The 26,907-nt window shown below is 50.2% G+C and overlaps 1 protein-coding gene across 2 annotated transcripts; it reads right to left on the bottom strand.

Moving 5' to 3' along the window:
* Nucleotides 1-26,907, bottom strand: Ube2v1 (ubiquitin conjugating enzyme E2 V1). 2 transcript variants are annotated; one of them, XM_057780525.1, is made up of 4 exons: nt 26,776-26,907; nt 9,965-10,113; nt 2,785-2,910; nt 1-1,388 (listed from the first exon to the last, which is right to left on the bottom strand). In XM_057780525.1, exons 1-4 carry the CDS (start codon nt 26,795-26,797, stop codon nt 1,242-1,244), a joined length of 444 nt encoding a protein of 147 aa, XP_057636508.1. In that variant the 5' UTR covers nt 26,798-26,907; the 3' UTR covers nt 1-1,241. The 2 variants fall into 2 exon arrangements, with proteins under 2 accessions (XP_057636508.1, XP_057636510.1); XM_057780527.1 differs by lacking the exon at nt 26,776-26,907 and adding an exon at nt 12,667-12,742.

Below are 26,907 nucleotides of genomic sequence, written 5' to 3'. Positions count from 1 at the left end.
AACCTTGCAACACAACAAATTGCCTTTATTTCGGTATGCATCCATTTTTCAACATTTAGTGGTCCTGAACAGAGTGGGGAACATGGCAACGAGCCAGGAGGCCAGGCCCACTGAAAACTCATGACACGGAGCTCCTCCAGGTCCCTGCCGAGGGTCTGAGGAGCAGCAACACTGAAACCTGAGTCCACAGGGTCAGGGCCTCTGTTCCAGCTGTCAGGCTCCACATCAGACCGGATAGGTGGTCAGGGAGCCCTGTCCAAACCTCTTCAGTTTGTAAAAGCAAAGCGATTATGAGAAAAGGAACCGACACAGAACCCCGTGCGCTTAGGACTCTCCGCATGGCCTTTCTCTAGGCGGAATCACCAAGGACCCTGAGCGCTGGCAGGTTTGTTGCCTCGTGACTGCTCTGTTCACCTCGAGACCTGAGCTCAAAGTGCATCAGCTGATGGTGGCAGCAGGGCTGAGGACCCAGCACCCCTTCCCAGGCTGGTGGCAAGTGAATGTGTGGTCCAGAGCTAAGTGAGGGAGGCCAGGCTCTTCCAACCTCATCTGATGGCTTCTGGCCACAGCAAGTGTTGGGTGGTGATGGGCAACAAGGGAATTGAGGAGGGGGAAAGCAGCACCCCTTGATAAAGGTGGGGATACGGGAAGCCCTGAATTCCTCACCCACGGCCAATTTCAGAGGGAGGGGAGGGTTACAATCTAAGCCTTGGCCAAGGGCGGGAGTGGAGGAATGGGGAGATGATGGCTTGGACGGGGCATCACTTAAGACTTAAGGGAGCAGGGGTACAGCCAAAGCACCCCAAGCCCAGCAGTAGTCCCACGGCTGCTACCTGAAGCCTTTCCATCTAGTCTAAGGGCCACCACACAGCTGTGGCAGGAGGGTGGGGCGGGCAAAGGCAGACCCAGGCCATGTGTCAGCAGCAGGTGATTGTGTGACGTGTCTGTTCACAGTTGCGTTAGCTGTGCCCACCGCTCCCAAAGGAAATTGATTTCAACACACCTTCTTGATCCCAGAAGTTCAACTAGGCAGCCAGCGGTTACACGTGACAGAAGATGTTACACAGCACAACTCAGGTATTTCAAATGGACAGAAATTAGTATCAGAACAGTGTCTCAGGATGAAGTCTCAGTGGAGTTTCCTCTCCAGGACTTTGAGGTCTACAAGATGAATCTAGAAAATTCACTACTGTGGAAAATGAAGACTTAGGTTGGATTGGGGGGGAGGCCTGGCCTGGTGTCTAATTGCTGTAACACTGTCCTTCTGGCGGCTGTGGCAGCTTCATGTTCTCTTTTGACATCATCAGGCGTCGAAGCTCCTGCAGGATGACTTTGATGCTGTGGGAATTCTGCCACTTTGCCAGCACTGCTGTGGCCCTTGGGTCCACCTGCAAAGAGGGGAAACAACTACATTACCCTGGACGCCAGAGCAAAGCTTTCCCCGAGGTTGCTATGTTGAGCCCACATGACTCCATCAACACAGAGGCCATGCCAAGCCGCCCTCCCTGCCCTGTAGCCAGCCTGCCTCCTTTTTCTGGGTCCCACCCAGCACAGAAGAATGAATAGAGCTCTGTGGAACTTGGGAAGTCTTAACCTGGTCAAACTCAGGCCATCCTGATGGATCAGCACCTGGGCGTCCACACCCTGGCTTTCTCCACTATCCACCCAGGGTGGGGCTGATAAAGATGGGAGTGGCAGCAGGGCAGCCAGGTCTCTCAGGTTACCAAGGGGTTGGTGGCTCCAATACAGCAACACACAGGGCAGTTCATTTCTAGTTCTCTGGCCCATCTTCTCAAGACTTCAAGGACAGAGGCATGGTGCCCCCAAGCCTCTGGCAAGCAGAGATTCAGGAGTTGTGGCTCCATGGCAGGTCCCTAGCCTGAGTAAGGCCCTGGGCTCTCATGCACCGAAGTCCAGGGCAAGGCCTAGATTTGAGATTCTGTTGTCAAAATGCACTTAGAGGGGGATGGAGAGATGGCTCAGTGGTTAAGAGCATTGACTGCTCTTCCAGAGGTCCTGAGTTCAATTCCCAGCAATCATATGGTGGCTCACAACCACTGGTAATAAGATCTGGTGCCAACTTCTGTCTGCAGGAACACATGCAGGCAGACCATTGTATACATAATAAAGAAATAAATCTTTAAAAAAAAAATGCACTTAGAAAGTTAAGGTCCCAGTTAGACACTTGGGAGGGGGCAGGAGGACTGACTGCCATGGGTAGAGGCCAGCCTGGGCTACATAGTGAGTTCCAAAGCTAGACATGGCTACAGAACAGGATCCTCTCAAAAAACAAAAAAGAAAGAAAGAAAGAAAAGAAAGAGAGAGAAAGAAAAGAAAAGAAAGAAAAAGCAAACAGGCTAAAAAGAAGGCTCAGCGGTTAAGAGCACTGGCTGCTCTTCCAGAGGACTTGAGTTTAACTCCCAGCACCCACATGGCAGCTCACAGTTGTCTGTAGCCTCAGTTGTCCAGGGACCTGACACTGTAACAAGGACAAACGGACAAAACACCAATGCCACAAAATAAATAAATAAATTAAATAAATAAATAATATTAAAGCCGTCGCGTGGCAGTGGTCAAGGCCATGTAAAGATGTCGGAAAGGCCAAGCCTCTGCCTCAGTTTCTGCACCCGTCAACACTCTCATCAGCGACAGGACAGGGCTCCAGGGGTGAGCTCAGAGGAGTGACAAGACACAATGGAAGTGGCCCTGCCCCAGTGCTGCAGACACACTGTGATAACCTGCAGAGGATAAGCCAGAAGAGCACCGTGGGCAGGAGGGACTTACCACGCCATTTGAACTACTCACGCCGCTCATATTGACTTTTGTTACAAATCTTACAGATGGGGGTGCTTCTGGGTATTTAGGCCCACATTCTATTTTAAGGCTGTATATTCGGTTTTCATAAATTGTCTGGAAAAAAAAAGGGTACAGAGATATCAGTTACAAAGAGCTAAGAGACGTACAACTTGTGACAACTTCTGAGACATTGTTGTCCTTGGACCACACCTTGACCTTGAAGAAACAAGCAAAGGACAGAACTACGAAGCTAGTGATGCCCAGGTGTAAGGGCCAACAAGTCCAGCCCGAGGTCACGTCTCCTACAGCATGTACCACCTGGCCACAGAACCTTCTATGTCGTAGTAACGCTGACATGAGAAGCCACCAGCATCTAGTGAGAAAGGCCATGCAGCTGATGCACCGGATCACCAGCAGCATCAACTCTGAAATGGCAGCTATGGCTGGGCATCGTGGTGCAGACCTGTAGCCCCAAGAGCAAGGTTATCTCTAACTACAGTGACTTTGAGGCCAATCCAGGCTATGTATGCCTCTGTCTCGAATAAACAAACTGTCAACTGTTGAGAGCTGTGGAGATGGCTTGGTGGGCAGAGGTGCTTGTTATGCAAGTCTGCCAAGGCGAAAGGAGGAAAAGAGCATGAAAGATGTCTGCTGCTCTCTAAAAAGGCAATCATGCTTCATGAGAACACAGGCAGGCCCAACCCCTACATTAGCACCACTGACTGCGCCCTCAGACAACACTGCCACGACCTCCCCCATGGGAGCCTGGCCCTGGACCAGGGGCCGCCCTTCTTTCGTGAGCCCTTCGCATATGGCAGTGTCCCCTCCTTAGGAGTCTTGCATGCACAACAGTTGCTCCTATGCAAACAGTGGCATCTACTGGGCTCAGGGTCTTTTTAAAAACCACTGGACATGTCTAAGAAGTCAGTTCTTCACAGGTCACCCACCTACCTATGCAAACCATTCTCACGCCAAGTGACTAAGCCAGTGCTCAAACATGATATTGCCACTCTCAACCTCTCCCCTCTCTCCTTCCTTCCTTTCCTCTCTAGGGAGTGCTGTCACCCATCTATCCAGCATGATCAACCAAAACCTAGCTGCAGGGCTGGGGGTCTGGGTGGAAGAGCGCCCTCACAGCTTGTGGGTTCACATCGCTGAGGTCTCCCTAAGCCTGCAATGTTAGCCTCTCAGCTCCCAGCACAGACTCCACGAAGAGCTGTAACCTCCAGGGACATCCAGGAGAAGCCAAGGCAAAATTGCCGAAGTGCAAAATTCCAGGTAAGAGCCGTAGAGTAAGGCCTTGCCTCAAAAACAAACTAACAAACAAAACAAGGGAGCTCTTGCTCTTGCATAAGACCGCGGTTCAGCTCCAGCACCCATATGGCAGTTCAAAACTGCCTGTAACTCCAGTTCCAGGGGATCGGATGCCCTCAGTGGACACCAGATATGCATATAGTACACAGACATACATGCAGGCTAATACATCACATAAAAGACTAGCCCTCATGGCCGGGCGGTGGTGGCGCACGCCTTTAATCCCAGCACTTGGGAGGCAGAGGCAGGCGGATCTCTGTGAGTTCGAGACCAGCCTGGTCTACAAGAGCTAGTTCCAGGACAGGCTCCAAAACCACAGAGAAACCCTGTCTCGAAAAAAACCAAAAAAAAAAAAAAAAAAAAAAGAATAAAAGACTAGCCCTCTTAAAAACCCAGCAGCTGGGGTATGGTTTGCTTAGTGTACACGGTGTTGTGCTCCGTCCCCACCACAGCAGAAAACTCCAACCAACACAAGTTACAGCTTCATTAATGCAGTGGTGTGCACCTGCAGCTCTGTGCAAGGGGGTCTCATCTAACACAGAACAACTCAATGAATACACACACACAAAAACAACCAAACTAGCAAAAATAAACAGGCAACCTGGGCCAGGAAGTCCAGACCTGTGACTGAGGTACAGGGGGCTGAGGCCAACTGATTTACGTTCCAGCCCTGCCAGGGCTACAGAGTTTTCAAGGGCAGCCTGGGCAGTGTGTTGACGAACTGTCTCAAAAACAGCACCTGGGCCGGGCGGTGGTGGCGCACGCCTTTAATCCCAGCACTCGGGAGGCAGAGGCAGGTGGATCTCAGTGACTTCGAGGCCAGCCTGGTCTACAAGAGCTAGTTCCAGGACAGGAACCAAAAAGCTACAGAGAAACCCTGTCTCGAAAAATCAAAAATAAACAAAAACAAACAAACCAACAAACAAAAAAAAACCCCAGCACCTGCCTGGCATGCAGGGGCCCTAACATCAGTCCCCAACACTAAAATGAATAAGCAAAGAGCTGAGTCCCTCAGGGGTTCTACTGAGATGCTCTGACAAGGGCCAGTGAGCTGATCCAGCAGGTAAAGACGTTTGACACCTGAGCTCACTTCCCTGGGATCCACAGGGTAAGAGAACTTCAGAGTGGCCTCTGACCCCATGCACGCTGTAATGCACATACATGTAATGCATATATAGGCAAATATGTGTAAAGAATTTATTATGAATATATATATATATATATATATATATATATATAAAAATTTGTTTGTGTATGTGTGTGAAACGCCCACGGGAGCCAGAAAGGCCTGAGGTGGCAGCCAGAGTTCAGTGTATGTACGCACACGCATGCACGCACCGATTAGTGAGTGAACGAATGGTATTCAGTTAACAAGACCACCACAGCATGGAAGCCAGGATGGAATCTTGATCCTCTGGAGTAGCAAGCTCTCTAGCTCCTGAGCCATTCTTTCCAGCCCCATAAACAACTAAATGCTAAAAATAAATAAAGTTGCTTGCACACACTTTGGATCTCAGCACTTAGGAGGTTGAGGCAGGCACAACTCTGCCAGTTTAAACTGACATAGTGAGTTCCAGGCTAGCAGTGACTGAGACCTGAGACCCTATCTTAGATGTTATGAGATAGGGTCTCTCTGTGTAACCCTGGCTGTCTTGGAACTCACACTCTGTAGACCAGGTTGGCCTCAAACTCAGAGACCCATCTGCCTCTGCCTATCTTAAAAAAAATCTGATTATGTCAGAGATTATGTGGGGGTTATGGTACATACCCATAATTTAGGAGGTAGAATGAGGAAGTTCAGGAGTTCAAGATCAGTCTATACTACATAAGATCCCAACTCAAAACACCAAGTCGGTTCTTAGTTCCAGAGCACACGCCTTATGAACCAATCATAGAGCAGAACACCCACACCAGGAACCTAGAAATAGTTGCTTGTATGACTCTGTTTTTAACATCAGAGAACCAAGTTTAATCAAAACTATTGGAATGTCAGGTGTGGTGGTTCATGACAACGACTCAGCTTTTGGGAGGTTGAGGCAGAAGGATTGCTCTAAATTCCAGGCCAATCTGGGTTACAGACTCTAAAATGTCTCCTAAAGCAAAACAATGAAGGCATAGGTTTTAAAAGGAGAACAGGGGCTGGAGAGATGGCTCAGTGGTTAAGAGCACTGGCTGCTCTTCCTGAGGTTCCCAAGTTCAATTCCCAGCAACCACATGTGGCTCGTAACCATCTATAATGAGATCTGATGCCCTCTTCTGGCCTGCAGCTGTACATATAGAGTACCCACACATTAAAAAAAAAATACCTGGCTGGTGGTGGCGCAAGCCTTAAATCCCAGCACTCAGGAGACAGAGGCAGGCGGCGGATCTCTGTGAGTTCCAGGCCAGCCTGGTCTACAGAGAGAGTTCCATGACAGGCTCCAAGCTACACAGAGAAACCCTGTCTCAAAAAACAAAACAAAACAAAAAACTCTGCAAACAAACAAATAAATAAAATTCAAAAAATAAATGAATAGAAAAGGAGAACAGGCTGACTGGGTAGACGGGAAGCACAGCGTTAGCCCCAGCACTAGGGGGGTGAAAGCAGGCAGATCCCTGAGTTCAAGGCCATTTATACAGAAAAACCCTGTCTTGAAAAGAAACAAAGCAAAACATCCCAGCTGGGCAGGGATGGCCGCATGCCCAGTGCACTCCCAACACTTAGGCGGTAGAGGCACATGAAACTCTGGAGTTCGAGGCAAGCTAGCCCAGTCTACAGAGCGAGTTCCAGAACAACCAGGCTACACAGAGATGCCCTGTCTCGAATAAAACATTAAAAGAGAAAAGGACCAGGAAAGAGCGTGTTAGTAACAGTGGGACAGGCAGCTCCTCAGGCGCTGAACGGCTGTCACTAATCTGGCAATGCCAGTCCTAGGTACGTAACCCAAAAAACTGAAAACACAAAAATTTCCATCACAAGCCATAGGTGTCAGTCCCAATGCTACCACAATGAGAGGGTAAACTAAGCAGGCACACCCAGGATAAAGTTCCTCTGGGCAGTGCAAAGGTACAAAGTACTGCAGGTGCAGCTCAGGGTGGGAGGGGGAAGAAGTCACCGCCAGCATGTTAAGTGACGGATACTGTGGTGGTCTTGTTAGCTAAATGCCATTTGTTCACTAATTTGTGTGTGCGTACATGTGTACACATTGAACTCTGGCTGCCAGGCATGGCAGCAAGTTCCTTGCTCACTGAGCTACTCTGTACATTGTAACACCATCACTGACTGGGGCCCCAGACCACATGGAGGGCACTTACTGAGCACCAGCTCTCAATCCTCTCCTCCTTTTGTCAGGGCACTGAGAAAAACTTGAAGATTATGCACATTAGGAGCACACTCTAAACCAAGCACGGTGACATACATGTAATCTCAGTACATCAGAAGCAGAGCAAGAGAGTCTTGGTTTAAAGCCGCACTACACTGTCTACCTGTATCTCAGAAATCAAGGACTGCGGGCCAGAGACGGCTTAGCTATTAAGAGCTTATTCTGTTCTTGCAGAGGACCCACTCAGTTCCCAGCCCCTCTGTTGGCAGACCATAGCTTCCTGTTAAATCCAGCTCCAGGGAATCCAATACCTCTGGCTTCCTTGGGCATCTGCAGACACATTCCCTATACCAAACACACAGTTAAACTAAGAAAAGCCCCGTGGCAGAGCACCTGCCTGCCTTGTGCAAAGTTCTAGGCCCCAGCATTTGGGAGGCTGGGGCAAGAAGCTGCCAAGTTCAAGGCCAGTGTAGTCTGCAAAGCAAAATCCTGCTCTATTTTTGAGATGGGGTCTGGCTATGTAGCCCAGGCTGGCCTCTAACCAATAGTGATCGTCCTGCCCCAACCTTCCAAGAGCTGGGATTACAGGTCTGAGCCACCATTGCCTGGCTCAAGACCCTGTCTTAATAAAAGATGTGCAGGCATGTTTGGGGTGTGGCTCAGTGGCACGATGCATGATTTGCCAAGCAAGCATTTGTGAGGTCTAATATGGCCTTGTCATACCAGGGCTGCAGGGCAGGTGCACATAGTAGCACACAGAGAGCACTCAGTGCTGTAGCAGCTCTCTCGGCTCTATGCCCATCTCAGAAAAGGGTAATCCACCAGTTTCTGCTCGTTAGAGACAGGGCCTTGGCGTGTAGCCCAAGCTGCCTTGAACTTGTAGCATTCGTGCTTCCCCTTCTAGTTTACAGATGTGCGCTGTACCACACCCAGCCTGCATTTAAACAGAGCAGAGTATTTTCAATACCATTTATGGGCTGTTCTAGATTTCTGTCTACCTGTTCCTTTCGTTTTGCTCACATTTATGTGGGTCCTGGAGCTGGAGTGAGCCATCATATGGGTGCCGGGATGGAACCTGAGTCCTCTGCAAGAGTAACGAGCGCTCCTGACCTCTGAGTCACCTTCAGCCCACCTGTCTCTTGAGATAGCATCAAGGATACAGATTGGCTTGAAATTCCCCACGTGGTAAAGATTACCACGACTGACCCTCCTGCCTCCACTGCCACATGCGGGGATTCAGGCAACTGTAGCCTCAACAGGAATCAGCACCTAGTGCAGCGGTGGCTCAGTGCCGCACGCGCTCTGCTCTCAGTCTGCTGAGCCTGGGAACCTGTCAGCTGGTTCCCACAGTTGTGCAGATACTCTGAGGAGAAGGACTCTCTAGAGGCTGGATCCCCTCAGCAAAGAAAGGGTTGCAGAGCCATCTATACGAGCACCCCGGTGCCCTAGGGAGTCAGCATGCTGCTGTCACAGGGAGAAGGGAAATGGGCACAACAGACTGTACTAACTCTCTGTACCCGGCAACAGAATCATGAACATGACTTAGGAAGGTGCAAGTAAGGTGCAAGGCTGGCCATTCCCCAACAGTATCAATGATCCTCTAAAAGGAACTTCAAGTCTCTGAATGCTAATGAGCCTGAGGCAGGTGTCAGCTCCTGCTGCCTACATCTGGACTCCTCCAATCTCCAAAGTGCACAGGCAGCACCTTGCTCAAGCTAAAAAGGACGGAAGCTGTCACCCTTAGGCACAAACACACTAGATAGGTCTAGCCACATTCAGGCCACACCTCCCAGTGCTCATCTGCAGGAGTGTCCCATTCTAGGGTCTTTCCTTCTGCCAGATTCTCTCCTGCACCAAGAAGTAGACGTATATCTACTCCCCACCCCCCAGTGCTGACCAATGAAAACTCAACTTCTCAAGCGGAGCGTGTCAGTGTGGCCTAGCAGGCAGGGAGCACAGGCTTGGCAACCAGACCCAGGGCAGGTGACTTCACTCCTGGGTCAGCTTCCCCACCTGTGACCTGGAATGTGGCTTTGTAGGAAGACCTGACAGCAACCTTGAGCACTAAATTCACTTCTGGAGGGCTATGTACTCAGACACAACTGGCCAGGACCTCACAAACCAGAGCTCTCACAGGCCCTGGCTTTAAAAAATACCTTTGGACCCAGCAGCACTGACAGGCGGAAACAGAACCTATGCTCAGCTGACGAGCAGTACACAAAGGCACAGTACAGCTGGGCAGTGGTGGCTGCTGTCTCAGGAATGTGCTGGCAGCCCAGGTGCTCAGAGCTTGTTCAGCCTGAGACGCACCAGCTCAAAGGTCTACACTGTCATGTAAACTCATACTACAGACTGTACAGGATTGACTCACCCAAGAGGGTCATACCTCACCAGAGGGGCTCAAATGTATAAACTGAAACTGGCCAGAGAAAGAACAGCCACATTTCAGAAAACATTGCTGGTGAGTGTTTGCCCACAAGGCTACCATTGCTTTAGAAGGAGGCACAGTGCACTTGAGACAAAGACAGCTGTAGTCATGGCTTGGTGCTTACTCTTGGAGGCCCAATTATCATCCCTGTCCATCTTGTAAGTGTCATGTCTTCGTCGTCCTCTAGACCCCAGCTAACTGTGCCGTCGCCTACTCCTTTCTGGCCTTCTTCCAGCTCTTCCAACAGTCGGAAATTTCGAGGGACTTTTACTCCTAAAACAAATGGAAAGAAATTCAAGATGCTAGCAAGTCCAGGGGAAGTTGTAAGCCTAGAGCAGGCTGCTCATTGCCGCTGTCTCAACACAAGGGCAGCATGCACGCAGCTCCCAGGTCTCACTGGCAGCACACACTGAGCCCTGGGGAGCCGGAGGGGTGCTCAGTCACCCCAGCCCTTCCACACACCCCATCCCAACTCCCAGTCTAGATGTTGCTTCCTTCGGGTCCAAGAGCTGGCTGAGAGGAAAGGCCACACCAAATGCAAACTGTGGCCTGGAACATAGCGCTTTCTTTCACCTGGTCCCAGCATGGCACATTTTGGAGGCTGCAGAAACTTGGAGATGCTCCTAGCTGGGATGACTCACGTGGCCTTAGAGGCACAAGCATTGTACCCCAAGAAATGCTGTTCCGACAAGCGGCTGTCAGCAGAGGTGCCAAAGGCAGGCTCTCAAGGCTTTCCCAGTTGGGAAGCCAGGGCTCCTTTCCTCGCTTGTAAAAAATGCCACAAAAACAGCTGGTTCTGACTAACTTTTTAGTCCCAAAGCCCAGCAAGCTGTCCATGAAGGCAACACAGAAACATTGCCAGAGCCCTGAACCATGTCAAGGTCAAGCAAGGTGTCTTGTACAGAGCTCAAACTGGGGGCACAAATGCCAGCGGTGACAGTTGACAGCTCACTCCTGGACTCCCCTGGACTTTCCCTGGGGGGAGGGGGACCCTTAAGATCTACACAAGCATTCAAGACCAGCCTGGTCTACAAGAGCTAGTTCCAGGACAGGCTCCAAAGCCACAGAGAAACCCTGTCTCGAAAAACCAAAAAAAAAAAAAAACCAAAAAAAAAAAAAAAAGATCTACACAAGCCACAGGCTCTCTTTGAACACTGAGCCAGCCCCTCACCTACCTGACTCCAGCACTCACTCTGTAGCACAGTGGGGAAAGGCCGAGGAGACCAGAAGAGAGAGGTCCTGATGCGCCCTGAGCTTTCTCACGTGCAAAGCACAGGTCAGCACCAGCTCACTTGCCCCACTGTGGCAGCCATGGGAGACAGGCAGAGCGGTGCCTGTTTTCCTGGAGCCCACTGGGGAGGCATGGGACAGACATAATAAGTTCTGATATTTCTAAGTGCCAAGAAGCAGAGTGCAGATGCCAACCCAGCAGAGGAAACGGCTCTGACAGCGCAGTACCTGGGGAACAGGAGAGGCCACTGGAGCTCTCAAGAGTGACCTGAGGTTTTCTCCCAATTCAGACAGACCCCAAGTGCTATTGAGGGTGGGGATGGGGGTGCCGAAAAGGACCAGTGGCCATGTAGCAAGGAGTGCATGGTTCAAGCAGACAGGATTTCTGTCAAGTGGCCTGTGGTGTTTAAGAGAGGTTAACTCTAGCATCCAAAGGTTTGGTGTGAGTATCTGGAACAAACTTGCTCATGGACCAAGAGATGACTTTGGCAGTGATGGAGTGCTTCATCCTCCAGAGCCACAATTATTATTATTATTTTTTTTATTTTTCTAGACAGGGTTTCTCTGTAGCTTTTGGTTCCTGTCCTGGAACTAGCTCTTGTAGACCAGGCTGGCCTCGAACTCACAAGAGATCCACCTGTCTCTGCCTCCCGAGTGCTGGGATTAAAGGTGTGTGCCACCACCGCCCGGCTAGAGCCACAATTATTGTGACTTACTGGGCTAGGAGCAGTACAGGGCCTACCAGTTGAAAGGACCTGGATTCCATTCTCACTAAAATAAGAGTGTCTTTATATTTTTTTGCAGAGTTTTTCTGTGTAGCCTTGGCTGGCCTCGAACTCACAGAGATCCACCTGTCTCTGCCTCCCGAGTGCTGGGATTAAAGGTGTGTGCCACCACCTCCTGGCGAGAGTGACTTCTTACTGCTGGGATGCAGTAGCTCAGAGGCAGAGCATGGCCCAGCAGGCAGCTCCCGCTTCTATTTCCAGCACTACAGAATTTATTTAAGGCAAATAACATTATCCTATCTCCCATTTACAGGAACAGTAAAGGTCCTTTTTTAAAAAAAATCATGCTTGAAGCTGGGAATGCTGGTGCATGTCTTTAATCCCAGCACTCGGGAGACAGAGGCAGGCAGATTTTGAGGCCAGTCTGGACTACAGAGTGAGTTCCAGGGCAGCCAGCGTTGTACAGAGAAACCCTGTCTCAAAGAACTGTGCACATGCATGTACCTCAGTGTCATTCCACAGGAGCTGGCCACCTCGCTTTTATTTTTTATTTTGTTTTGTTTTTGAGGCAGGATCTCTCAGTGGCCCGACGTTCACGACAGACTACAAAGGCTGGCCACTGAACCCCAGGGATCCTGCCCCCACCTCCAAACACTGAGATCACAGACCATGCCTGTCTGCCTGGCTTTCTATTTGAGTGTTGAGGCTCAAAACCAAGTCTTACAAGTCAGTATCACCCGAGCCATCCTCAGGACAAGTGTGCAAGCAAAAGAGCCATCTGACTGAGAACACTACACAACAGCACACGTGGTCCTGGGGGCGGGGTGACGACAAACGGCACAGCAAAAATCTAAAAGCATACTTGACTCACGGGCTTGGGAACCACCCGCATTTGTCACACTCAGGAGAGCCAACTGCACGGTCTGGCTGGTGACGTTCTACAGCACACATGAAGCTAAAAGAGATTTGGATATCAGAGACAAAACAAAAACAACACAATTATTCTGTTTAGAGGAGAGGATTGGTAGACAGCTCAATGGCAAGAGCACTTGCACTGCAAGCACGAGGACCTGAGTTCAAATCCCAACATCCATGTAGACATTGGGGCATTGGTGAACAAGCCTATGTGCCTGTGACCCCATCACTTGGATGGAGTCAGGCGAGCTTCTGACTGTGAAACTGTGTCCTGTACCGTGTGGACAGGTGTGCGTGCCTGCATTCTCATGTGCTTGCACACCTCAGAGTTAAATCTAACTACTACTGCTATTAGAAACAGAGTCTTCATATGTAGCCTAGGCTGGCCTCAAACTCAAAAGAGATCCTCCTGCCTCTGTTTCCCAAGTGCTAGGATTAAAGGCGTGTACCACATTTGGTCACTCTTAATTTTTTATAACATTAACATACATGTATGTGTATGTAGGTCAGAGGGCAACCTGCACAAGTTTCTTCTCAGGGATCAAACCCAGTCTGTCAGCAGTGAATACCTTTAAGTGCTGAGCTGCCTTCACGGCCCTTAATATATCTGTCTCTGTCTCTCTCTCTGAGACAGGGTTTCTCAGTATCAATGGAGCCAGCCCTGGAACTCACTCTGTAGACCAGGCTGGCCTTGAACTCACAGAGAACCACCTGCCTCTGCCTCCCCGTGCTGAAATTAAAGACATGTGCCACCATCGCCCGGTCTTAATTTCTTTTTTAATAATCACATATAGCCGGGTGGTGGCGGTGCACACCTTTAATTCTAGCACTGGGGAGGCAGAAGCAGGCAGATCTCTGAGTTTGCAAGGCCAGCCTGACATACAGATCATGTTCCAGGACAGTCAAGGATATACAGAGAGACCCTGTCTTGGAAAACCAAACCAAACCAAAAAAAACAAAGACAAAACCAAGCCAAATTAAAAACAAAAAATAAACAAACAAACAAATAAAAAAACCCAAACCATATGGATAAAGTGTATTTGTGCATGTTGAGTGTGGTACCCACAGAGGCCAGAAGAGAGATCCCCTGGAGCTGGAGTTACAGCTGGTCGTGAGCCTCCAAAATTAAATTTAAATCAGCCCTAAACTTAAATGTTTAATAATAATACAAACGTGCCTATACAAATGACTGTATATCACTCCTGAGTGTCACTAAAGTCCACAAGAGCAGAAACGAAGGACCAAAGAGCACCAGTTACACTGCTAGACGGCCATGACCGCCCCATCTGAAGGCTTTACTAGTGGACAGTCTATGGGCCAGGCCCAACTCAGCAACAGTTCCTGCCTAGTGGGCATGAGGCCCTGGGTTTCAACCCTGCCAAGGTAAAGGTAAGACAGTCATGGATTCATGAACTAACTCCTGTTCCTCCTGAACTAAGAAGGAGGCAGCTTGGGAGAAAGGTCGTAGGGACACAGGAAGCAGGAATCAACCTGCAAGCAAAAGGGAGGGGTCTCAGAAGACATCAGAGGGCTTGACTTTGGACTTCCTGGAGGGGGGGTGAGAGAGAGGGGGAAGAAGAGGGGGGGAGAGAGAGAGAGAGAGAGCGTGCGAGAGAGAGAGCGAGAACGGTTACAGCAGTTCAGATGGTGGAAGATAACTCAATAAAGCCGGGAAGGATACAGACTGGGATGATGTTTGCAGAGGCATCTGTGGACACAATGGCTGCAGTGATTCCCTCCTTCCTTCTGCACCTTGGCCCAGATCTACATTACCTTCTTGCCTCAGCCTCCTTAGCTGAAAATACGGTGTGTGTGAGCTCACGTGCAAGCGTGTGCACTCACAGCACTCCTAGCAAGGTCCCACCACCGGGCCTTTGCACTTCTTAGTCTCTATAGACGACGTCCTTCTGACAGTCCTAAGACAGACTCCTTCACCTTCTCCGGGGACTCAGATCTAGGACACTTGATCTTAGTAATCTGTTTTCTTCTGTCGGGCTGGGGACCAGTGAGCTGGCTCAGCATGTAAAGGTGGCTGCCACCAAGCCTGACCATCTGACCTACCCCTGGAAGCCACGTGAACCGACTCCCACAAGTTGTCCTCTGACCTCTGCACTCATGCCATGGCACACATGCCCATACACATATACCCCAAGTACTCCACCAGCCCTTGGTATCCCCCCGCCCACCAAGCGGGTCCAAAATATCTGTTGAGACAGTCTCCTGTAACTCAGGCTGATCTCAAACTCACCACAAAGCCGACGATGATTTCGATCCTCCAGCCTCAGCAGCTGGAGCAACTGGGATGACAGGTTTGCACCATTGTCTCTGGCTAGTATGTTACTTTCCAATTCATTCCCTTCCCCCAATTTTTTTTGGGCGGCAGGGTCTCCCTACATAGTCCTGGGTGTCCAGGAACTATGTAGACCAAGCTGGCCTTGAACTCACAAAGATCTGTCTGCCTCTGTTGGGATCAACAGTGTGTGTCATCATGCCTTGCTACAACTTATCTATTTTCTAAACAAATTTTAATTCTCATTAAAATTTTGATTAAAAGTTTTGGGGAAATAGTGACAGCTGACTGAAGTCAGGAGTGAGGGTCCCCATTTAGCCTGAGGATGCACTGAACTCCTGTGCCAACCCCTCATGGGCTACAGAGGAAAACTGTCTAGACTCTTCACCTCTGGACAGCCGAGAAGTGTTTAATGCCTGCATCCGAGTACTCTGGAGGCTGGCGTAGTAGGACCATAAGTCCAAAGTCATCCTCAGCATAAAAGGGAGTTGAAGCTAACCTAGACTACTCAAGACCCTGTCTATAAACAACAGGATCCTTTTACGTAAATTATCAACATGTTGGATGTGGTGGCACACACCTTTAGTCAAGCACTCTGGAGGCAGAGGCAGGAGGATCTCTGTGAGTTTAAGGTCAGTCTGGTGTATATAGCAAGTTCCAGTCGGCCATGGCTAGTTAATAAGACTTGGTCTCAAAAACAATCAACAACACAAGAGTATCCACTCTCATTCAGTGTGGCAGCTCTGCGTCTAGCACCAGACAACATGGGAAGCAGGAAAGAACATAGAATCTCAGTACAAAAACCAACATTCAACTGCAGCCAATGGGAGGAAACAGTGAGAAACAGGATCTACCACTGAGCAGCCTTCCTAACCATGGACGCTGGTAGGCTCTTGAAGTGACAGGTATGGGAGCCCCAATGACTGGGCCACCCCTTAAGGATATGTGGGGAGCTGCACGTGGCTCTGAGGAGAAGCAGAGAAAAGGGAAACCAAGTCTCTGTCCAGTGTCAGGATGAGCCAGCAGGCATGGCCCAGCTTTGGACTGCTTCTACCATGGCTTAGGATGGTGTCTGCCAGAAGAGGAAGTGACAATCACCTGCCACTGACTCCCTGCAGGCCTGGCAGGTATTAAGGAGGAATCTAAACTGAGTCAGCAGGATGTGTACACCATGGTGGGGAGGTGGTGGGAGGCATGTGCTGTGCAAGGCGTCACTCCTAGGTTACCAAAGGGGCAATACTTCCCACACCCTCATCCTGGACTTGACAGGCTTCAGATATGCACTTGATAAAACCGAAGCTGGTGTGACAATACAGGGCTGCAACCCATGTGCTCAGGAGGCTGAGGCTGAAGACTTGGCAAGTTCAAGAGTTGGCTGGGCAACTTAGTCCATCTCAAAATATTTAAAAAGTGGGAAGTGGAGTGAGGGTACAAATAGTTCAGAAAACAGTGTCATACAGCCTGTGTGAAACTCCGGGTTTCACTCAGCACCAAAAAGGAGAAGACAGGCTTGGTGGCACTTGCATGAGCTACAAAGGGAGACTCGCCCCCTGCCACACACCCAAGACTGAAAAGTAAAGAAAAGCGTGCAGAGCATATATGACAGCAGCACGTGCCAGGAAAGCACTTCTCTACTGAGCTCCACTGCAGCCACCGGGCACAGATCAGAGTCACCCATGCTGTCACCAATGAGAACCAAGAGACCAGAGGCATCCTCTTGCTGCAGCAGACTAGCTGCAAGAGCTGAGATGGGTCGGTTAGTGTGTGAGTGCGCATGTGTGTGCAGTCTGTTTATTCCACAACAGTTTTGCTGTGAGCTGAGCACTTTCCCCCCGTCCAGTATGGCAGGGGGCACAATACTCTACAGAAGGAGTGAGCCCTGAGAGTTCTGTGGAGATGATGCCTGGTACACGGCCACCTTGCCGTAGTACCCCCTCCCTCAGTATAATGTAGCATCTTCTAAATACCAAAACAAGCCTCTCCTGACTCGTACCGTCTCCCGCTCAGCAGTTACAATCCTAAAAGGTCATTCATGCAGGAGCTCTATTTGCGCCTTCCACCGGGTCATCCACATCAGGACATGCTGCACCTAAGTCCCTGACCATCAGATGAGATAGTCAGTTCCATGCCCCTGCCCTTTCAACTCCTGCCTCCAAACTCAATCTGGCCCATGAATCCATTCCTTGAGCTCTTGATAGGCCCCACTGCTCAAGTGCTTCCACAGGAGCCATGACCCCCAATAAACTGACACCAACAGCCTTCCTCCCCTAGACACCTGCCAACAGGCCTCAGGCACTAGACACTTCCCACCCCAGTCTCTGTCATCCCCAGGCTCCTTCCATCTCAGGCCGGTCTTCTTGTCATGCTCATCACCTCATTCATGACTGCGGGCGGACCTGCCTCTTCTCCATGGACAGGACACTGTCATTTCCTTATATGAAGCCACCACCGACCGCCCTGTACAGCCGGGGTCTGCCCCACTGCCGCTACAGCAGCAGCTCCTCAGGCTTTTGCAGAAAGCTTGTCTTCTTCCAGCCTTTGTGCTCACTGTGGTCGCTCCCAGGCCAGAGGACTGCTAGTTACGAGTTCATCCTCAACGTGCATTCCCTTGTCTCTTGTTCAGCAAACAAACGTAAGCCAACACATCCGTCTCACCTCCCATCTGAGCACACTTGCTCATGAGAGCTCAGGTCAGTCTGTCTGCTCACTGTCTTCTCCAACAGGTATGTGATGTGTGCTGACAAGCCCTCAGACTCACAAAATTCTACATGGCAACCTTGCCTGTAAGCCACAACCACGTGGCGATACACAGATTAATGGAAATGGGTTAAATTAAGATATAAAAGCTAGCCAATAATAAGTTAGAGCAAATGGGCCAAGCAGTGATTTATGAACCAGTTTCTGTGTGATTATTTTGGGGCCGAGTGGCTCCTTACAACACAGCACTTTCTGTTTCCCCCACTTTGCTCTTTACCTATCTCACACCATCTTTGCGCCTGGTGACTCATTCAACCTGCCCCTTCCCTGGCAAGCCATGGTGCTCAATAAATGCTTCCAGGATGGACATACGAGACCATAACACTAGATGACAACATCATACAACTGAGGTATCTGAGTGTCTTCAATTTACTATGCGTGTGTGGTCAGAGAACAACTTTGTGAACACAATTCTCTCCTTCCTTTTACATGGTTTCGGAGATCAAACTCAAGTCTCCAGGTGTAGCCAGCAAATGCTTTTATCCACAGAGCCATCTCGCTGGCTCCATCTCAGGGTTTTGTCTCTCAGTTACATTTTATTCATTTTGTGTACCATGATGCACTTGAGGCGGTCACAGGACAACTTTCAGGAGCCAGCTCTCTCTTCTTCCACCATGTAGATTCCAAGGAGTAAATTCAGGTCACCAGACTTTGTGGCAGGAACCTCTATCCACGGAGTCATCTCAGAGGGTTTTATCATAAAATCTGGTAGCTTTTTAAATGATTACATTTTACTTATTTTGCATGCATATTGTGTTTGGATGTGCTGGTGCCACAGCAGGCCATGTGGTAGCACCCAGGAGTCAGTTCTGCCATGTGGTCCTGGGATTGAACTCAGGTTGTCAGTCTTGGCCGCAAGAGCCTTTCCTCTGCAATTCATTCCCAGTCCCCAGCCTAGCTTATAGTCCTGGTTGGCCTGACTGAAACTTGCTATGTAGACTAGGCTGGCTTTGAACTTAAGAGATTTACCTACTCCTGCCTCCCTAGCACTGGGATTAAAGGCATATGTCATAACTTGCCCAGCTTTTTAAAATTTATATTTAGTTTTTTTGAGAGAGGGTCTCTATATAGCTCTGGTTGTCTCGAACTTGCTCTGTAGACCAGGCTGGCCTCAAACTCAAGAGATCCACCTGCCTCTGCAGCAGCAGTGCTAGAACTAAAGATGTGCGACACTACAGATGGTTCCAAAAGCCTTCTCCACTAAAAAAACAAAAAAAAATCTAGCAATCCGAGTAAAATGTATTTTGGGGGAATGGAGGGGAAGTGCTGGAAACTGACCACTCAAGTATTCTACGGTGGAACTATATTATCACATCACCTCTTTTGAGGCAGCATCTCACTGGTTTGCAGGCTGGTCTTGAACTGCCTCTACAGTTGAAGTGAGCTTTCAACTTCTGATCTTCCTGCCTTTGCGTTTCCGGCAGCCGGACTGGTTTACCAGTCTGTGTCACTAGGCCTTGCTTTGGTTCCTCACCAAACCTCACAAGAGAAGGGCCCTTTTCTGTGCTGGGCCTGAGCTTCTCCAAAGCACGGTACCCAGACGACAATGCCCAACCCCTAGAAAGGGTTCCTCGGGGCAAAACCGTGAGTGTGTCACTGGTGTCTCACACCTTAGAAAGGGCACAGGAAGCTAATGCAGCTAATTCTGCAGCAGTCTACAAAGCGCTGAGAACCATACGGCCTGAGGGCACTTCAGTCCTGGGACCCCAGGGCACAATCAAGCACTGACTGAGTCAAAATGAGATGTGCAGGTACATCAAGAAGTGAAATCGAGGGTCAAGGCCCGGCTGCCAAGTCTGACTCCTCGAGCTCTAGCCTGGATCCCACACAGCAGAAGAGTCAGTCCATGCGGATTCTGACCTCCAACCCTGCAATGAGGTACATGTAACCACACAAAGCAAATCAAAGTAGCTAAAATCAAAAGGTAGTGATAACCTAAGTGCTCGAAATATGGCTCAGAAGGTGAAGAAGCTGTCACCAAGCCTGACTCGAGGTTCAATCCCTGAAACTGATGTGGCGGAAGAAGAGAACCAATTACCACTATGTTGTTCTCTGACCTCCAAAAGTATACCACAACATATACCACTCTCCTAAGAAAAAAAAAAGTATGACATGCAGGTTGAAAAAGCACTGAATGTTTTACATGGTATCCTAGGGTAACACCGAACACAGTAATTCAAAGCACAGAAATATATTAAATTGAGCTGGAGAGACGGCTCAGAGGTTAAGAGCACTGGCTGTTCTTCCAGAGGTCCTGAGTTCAATTCCCAGTAACCACTTGGTGGCTCACAACCATCTGTAATGAGATCTGGTGCCTTCTTCTGGCATCCAAGCATACATGCAGACAGAAGATTATACATAATAAATAGATTTAAATAAAGATTTATTTAAAAAAAATAAATAAAAGGAAAAGAAAAAAAACATTTTTAAATCTTGGGAAAAGGATTCTGGGGTGTGCCTACACATCTACAATCTCAGCCCTCAGGAAGCTAAGGCAGGAAGACTGAGACTAGCCAGGGCTACACAGCACGATCCTGTCTCTAAAACAAACTGAAGGTTAAAAAGGAGGAGGGGAGCAGGCCCAGCTGGTGAAGAGCTTAGCGTGCAAGCCTGAGGACGCAAGTTCCGAGTCTGCACCAACAAAAGCCAGGCGTAGCGTGTGCGCCTGTAACATCAGCATCTAGGAGGTGAAAGCACAGATCAGTCTGATATCATGAAATACAGCCTCAAAAACAAATGCACAAAAAAAATTCAGGTGAGCCAGGCGGATCTCTGAGTTGGAGGCCAGCCTGGACTACACAGTGAGTTGAGGCCAGCCCGGTTTATACAGACAAGGACACACATGGATTTAACCCCAGCACCCGAGAGGCAGAGGCAGTATCTGAGTCTGAGGTCAGCTACAACTGTACAGTGAAACTCTGTCTAAAAAATAAAAATATCTTTTGGGAACCTCATGCAGTGGCTCATATATGTAACTGCAGCACTAAAGAGGCTGAAGCAGGAGGATTATCACAAGTTCCAGGCCAGCCTGAACTAAAGAGTAAGACTTTGCCTAAAAAAAAAAAATAAACAAACAAATAGTTACAATACAAATATTTTTGGAGAATTGGTGACCATATAGCCATGGTTCTTAGTTCTGGCAGACTGTGTGTCCTACCCAAGCCCCTCCCTTTTTTTGTTTTTCAATTTAACTTTTTTTAGCTTTTCTTTCTTCCCTAAAAAAACTATTTATTTATTTATTTATTTAGTATGCAGTGTTGGTTTCCATGTCTGCCTACAGGCCAGAATAGGGTACCAGATCTCATTATAGATGGCTGTGAGCCATCATGTGGTTGCTGGGAATTGAACTCAGGACCTCTGGAAGAACAGTCAGTGTTCTTAACCTCTGAGCCATCTCTCCAGCCCCCCCCCCCCCTTTCTTTCTTTCTTTTTTTGAGACAGGATTTCTCCGTGTAACAGCTCTAGCTGTTCTGGAACTAAGTTTGTATACCAATCTGGCTCCAAATTCACAAAGATCTGTCTGCCTAAGTGTTGGAATTAAACTGCCTGGCTCAGGCCCCAGTTTATGAGGGTGGACTTCTGGGTCCTGAGAGACCAGTTGTTGGCTATTATTTAGGTGCTTGTTCAGGGACCAGGACTAGAAAGCTGCTCTAGCCTCAGAAGTGACAAGGCCTGGAAGGTGCCCTGGGAGGCAGTATTACTGAAGCTGCACAGCGGCCAAACGATGGCTTTTGTTCTGATAGCCAGTCTTCCTGAGAGCTGGCCTGGGATGTCCTCCGGGAATCCAGGAGAAGAGCTTCATAGGGTGGCCCAGCAATGTCTAGGACAGGCCTCTAGACTGTCTGAGGATAGAGAGTCTTCTATGGAAGATTCCATGGCAGCCTGTTATTTTTTTTTTTTTAAGATTTATTTATGTTTTGCCTGCATGTATGTAAGTGAACCATGTGTGTGCCTGGTGCCCTAAGAAGTGAGAGGGCATTGCATCTGCTGGAACTGATGGTTGTGGGTGCTGGGAGTCCAACCCGGGTGGTTTCCAAGAGCAGTCAGTGTTCTTCACCACTGAGCCCATCTCTTCAGTCCCCACAGTCTACCAATCTTTACAGCTTAGTGTGACAGGACAGAAGACTGCTGGTAGCTCAGTGACCAAGATCAGATTTTCTCTGATGGGGTAGAAGGAGCCAGAAGTCCAGTTCAAAAGGAGCACTGAATTCTGTCCCTATCTTCAGGGACAGTCCCACACCTGATTTCTACACCTCCTCACCACCTTGTCAGTTTCCCTTGCAAGCGTCTGGTCAGAGAACTCATTACGATAGCCCATGGTGTTTACTGAATACCTGCTATGTCACCCAGGCCTCAGTTCCCTCACCATCCCAAGAGGTATCTGCCTCAACAGGTTTGGCAAAATGAAAAGATGTGCTCAAGCCAGTACCCGGCACCCAGTAAGCCCTCTAAGCGCAAGTTCAAGTCTTAGAGCCAGGCATGCAGTGCTTCACCTGTAATCCCAGGCTCAGGAAGGAACGCCTGAGTATGAGAGCAGTCTAGGCTACATAGTGAGATCATGAGGCAAAACAACAGTAACAAAAATACTACACTCAAACCCCAACAAAATCAAGAAGCCTGAAGGCTTGCGCACAGATGAGGACAATGACCTACTTCTCTATGTGGGCACACAGCTGCCCCCAGCTCAGCAGGCGCAGATTACTCAAAGGTGCACACCTGTAAGTCCCACCACTGGGGAGGCAGAGGCAGGGGCAGGGTGGATCTCTGAGTTTGAGGGTAGCCTGGTCTACAGAGTGAGTTCCAGGACAGCCAGGAGGCTACATAGTGAGACCCTCTGGGGAGGAGGGATCTCTAGGTGTTGTGGCCTTTTCATGATTACGCTGAGGACTCCTAGCTTGTGTTTATTCCACTGTCATCAAACTTCTGCAGTTTCAACTCGGGACACAGAGTAAGAGAGAGAGGGAGAAGGCAGAGGTAGAGGAAGATAAATATGATTTTGTCATTCTGTTGATGTGAGGAACCAAACTGAAGGCTGTGCTAGGCAGGTATGCTACATGAGCTAAATTCTCAGCCCCGTAAGTTAACATGAAGAACAAAAGCTCCATGAAAACTCACTTGGCAATTCTCTTCTGAAGCTCTATCCTGGCCTTTTTTATTTATATGTATATGTCTGTGTATACGACACATATGTACAAAGTGCCCACAGGCCAAAAGAGAAGCAGTAGATCCCCTGAAGCTGGAGTCAGGCAGTTGTGAGCTGCCCTAAGTGGGTGCTGACAGCAGAGCTCTGGTCCTCTGGAAGAACAGCAAGTGCTCCCACCACACAGCAACCCCGCCAGCCCTCAAGTGGTAAGTCTTGATACAATGGTAGCGGGTAGCACACATCTGTTACCCCAGCACTCAGGAGATGGAGGCAGGAGGATCAGGGGTGTGTCAAAGTCATCCTCAACTCCACAGGGGTTGAAGACCAACCTGGGCTACATGAGATCCTGTCTTAAAATAAAAGGATAAAATAACATCAAAAAAGAAAAGAAATCCCCCTTGGACTGGCTCACCAAGCAGACCCCACTTTGGGGCAGGCTTCTGCTTCTCACGCTGAACATATTAGGAAGCAGCTATCCTGAGGGCAGGCCATGGAGGAGAAAAGATGTTGGCTGTGAGGGACCTGAAATGGCTCACAGTGAGACCCAAGGGAACTGGGGCTCCTTTCCCATCTTCAGCTGCCTGGGGACACCCGTGAATGGAAGGAAAGACTACAATCTCTACTGCCCAGATGGTGACATTTCTAGAAGCTGGATGTGTGCATGAGGCCACGCCCCTGCATGCATATTTACAGTGGCACCCTGCCAAGGCTTGTCACTCTGGCATTTGGTATCTGGTTATCTGTCAGGGCAGGGCAGGGCAGGGCAGGGCAGTATGTGGGCTGCTGGATGAGAGGAAGAGCCTGGCAGCCAAGGGCCATTGTGTGATACCCTGCAGTCCTGGAACCACAGAAGTTACCTGCCACTGCAAACATCTTGATGATTGCAGTGTGCTTGTCTCAGCCTCTCTCTGAGACCGAGGCCAAGATCACAGCAGCAAACCATGTGGGAAGGTGCCAGCAGCAGTGACCACAAAACCCGAGCTCAACCCCTACAGGAACTACAAGGCTACACAGTGGTTTCCTGGCAACCAGAGCACAGATTAATGAAAAGGCTCAGTCTAAAGGTGGACAGGCCTGAGCGTACCTGAAGGATGTAGAGGGGAGCACAGGCTAAGCTCCAGTTTAACCAACCAAGTTCCTGCTTCCACTCTAACACTCCACACTCAGCCTTCTGTTGCCTTGGGGCACAGGTCAGACCCCATCATTCCTTCTCTTTGAGGCAAGCATTCATTCAACATACAACGAGCACCTGCTTCATACCAGACACTTGTTCCGTTCCATGGCTTCCCTCTGCACTTAGTAAAACCCAAAGTCATGTCATCTCTCTCCAGCTCAACACTAAGGCATTTAAATCTTCTCCCCTGGCATTTATTTACAGGGGGAAGGAGCACCTATGGAGATCAGAGTGCAACTTGTGGAAGCTGGTTCTTTCCTCAAACAATGTGGGTCCTGGGGATCAAGCTCATGGCCCAAGGCTCAGCAAAGACCTTTACCTGCTGAACCATCTCATTGGTTCCATGCCTTTTAATTTGATCTTTCACCTCTACAAGTTGTCCCCACTATGGCCACTGCACCAGTCCTTCCCCACCACTGGTCTATTCAAATGTTGCCCCAGAAGCCTGCCCGATTATCAAAGCACACAATTTTCTTCACAGTACTTCCTGCTTTTTGGAGTCACTTTATTAACACCCTGAATGGCCTTCTGTCTGGTTTGAATGAAACTCTGAGGATAGCAGGCTGGAGAGATGGCTCAGTGGTTAAGAGCACTCACTGGCTGCTCTCCCAGAGGTCCTGGATTCAAGTCCCAACACCCACACGGCAGCTCACAGCTGTTTATAACTCCCGTTCCAGGGGATCTGATGCCCTCACACAGACATACGAGTAGGCAAAACACCAACATACATAAAACAAAGATAAATGTTTATTAAAAAAAATAAAATAAAAGAAACTCAAGGATAGCACTGCCTCTACCTCGTTTGCTGCCCACAACAGGACACAACAGGGCCCAGCAGCTATCTGTGGAAGAGAGGAGAGCTGCACCTCAAAGCCTATCCTATGGTGTCTAAGCAGCTAGGCACTCTGCTTCATTGCCATGCTAGGGATGGAATTCAGGACCGCCACCATGCTAGATGAACATGCTACCACTGAGCCACATTCCAGCCCAGGCGCTCAGATTCCAGTCAACCGGATTTCAGTCAACCGCAGCTGCTGCTGTCTGTGTCTTCCCTCCCCTGTGCTTATGAAGCACTGGCAGGGTCTCAGAAGTCAGAAGTAGCTGTCAAACCAGATTGTGAGATGGTCTCAAGTAGCTACAAGCCGAGTGCCAGTGCCACCCCAATACTAGATGCCAGGCACTGCACTCCCAGGCCTGGCAGGGACACTGCTCCTGCCTCAACCCAGTCCAGCCTGCCTCAGCCTTGGTCTTCCTGGAGTGTCCACTGTCATGTGATGAATGAACTGATTTAGCACTGGGCACAGCCTTCTCCAGGAGACCCCAGATAGAGGCTGTCTGCTTTGCATTCCTTTACACCCCCCCTCCCCCGCCCCACACAAGGAGGGCTCCTTGGAATACAATCGCAAGGACCCTGCAAAGATGGCTCCCTTACAAACTTCCCTCCAACAAACCCACCCCTAACTCTGCTGCTGTTGGGGCTGCCCACAGCTCCAAGAAGCCAACCAGTGTCCAGGCTGGTGGCCCATCCTTACCCTTTGCCCACCTCCACCGCCAGACTCCTGAAGGTGAAGCTCCTCATCAAAATGGGGCACCCAGTCTCTCCTGAATCCCTCACTTGGAAGAGCCAGGCTCTCCTGCCTGCCCAGACCCCAGGGGATCTCCTTCGCAAATGCCTACCCCACCCCTAGACCGACAGAGCTCAGGCTCCAATACCCAAGTGTAAGTTCTCAGCGCTGAGGCAGACCCTGCAGGCTTCTCTTAGCCCACCAGAGGCTGGCAGAGCTTCTCCCCTAAAGAACCACCCTTTCCCCCCTCTTGCTAGTCGTTCCGTGTCATCCAAAGGTTCCTCTCCCACCCATCCAGATAGTGGGGAGGTTCTGAGTTGAACCCATATGTTTTTTTTCCAATTATCGAAGTGACCGCTTCCACCAAACAGGCATTTCCTCCATCCGCCCAGTGAAGGAAGAGGTTTTTCTTCTTTAAAAGAAACATCTGCGGGACTGCACCCATCCCATGCTCCCCACTGCAGGAGGCTTCCCACCGATGACACGCCCCAACAGACCCCCCCCCCCCGTCAGGGCTCCTGAGGCACCTGCTCGTGCCCACCCCACACTGCGCACCGTTCCCAGCGCGCCCTCTGAAACCTATCTGGGCAGACCCTGGTCTCCACCACCCAGGCCTGCTCCCGCTGCGGACGCCCTGCCTCGGCCTGTGCAGATGTCCCGGTTTCCCCAGGAAGCGACCACCATGAGCTCTCCATCTCGAAGCCCCGACCCCAAATTGGCGCGGGGCCCTGAGGTGGCCTCGCCTGCGGCCCGCGAGGCTCCGTCTCCTCCCGTGCTCCCTAGGGTTGCGCCCGCGTCCCCCACCAAGCATCCCCGGATCCCCGTAGCTCGGGCCGGCTTAGCCGGGCCTCGTCCGGGCGTTCCCGGGCTCGCTCGGCCCCTCGGCCGGCTTCCCCCACCCCCACCCCCCCGGAGGCGCCCAAGGAACCTCCGGTTTGGCCGCACCGCCCACGGCCCCACTGCCCCCGCCCGGGCTTCCGGCCGCCGCCTGCTCGTCCCGGGCCGGGCCGCGCCGCCAAGAGCAGCCGTAGGCAGAGCGCGGAGCCCCGGCCGGGTCATCATGGCCTCCGCAAGCCCCGGGCCCGGCCCAGCCAGCTCGCACCCTTTCCGCTAGCACGCCCGGCGCCTCCGCTCACCCGAGCCTGTGGTGGCTGCCATCTTGCGTCGCTGTCGCTCGAAGGCCGGCCCCTTCTTCACCCCCCTTGAGCTCTGCTGAGCGCTGGTGCGCAGGCGCAAGCGCAGGCGCAGACGATGCCGCTGACGCCCGC

Source organism: Chionomys nivalis, chromosome 9, assembly GCF_950005125.1.
Source record: "Chionomys nivalis chromosome 9, mChiNiv1.1, whole genome shotgun sequence".
Lineage (NCBI taxonomy): Eukaryota > Metazoa > Chordata > Mammalia > Rodentia > Cricetidae > Chionomys > Chionomys nivalis.
The sequence above is the reverse complement of the archived record's forward strand: the minus strand, read 5'-3'. Positions and strand labels throughout refer to the sequence as shown.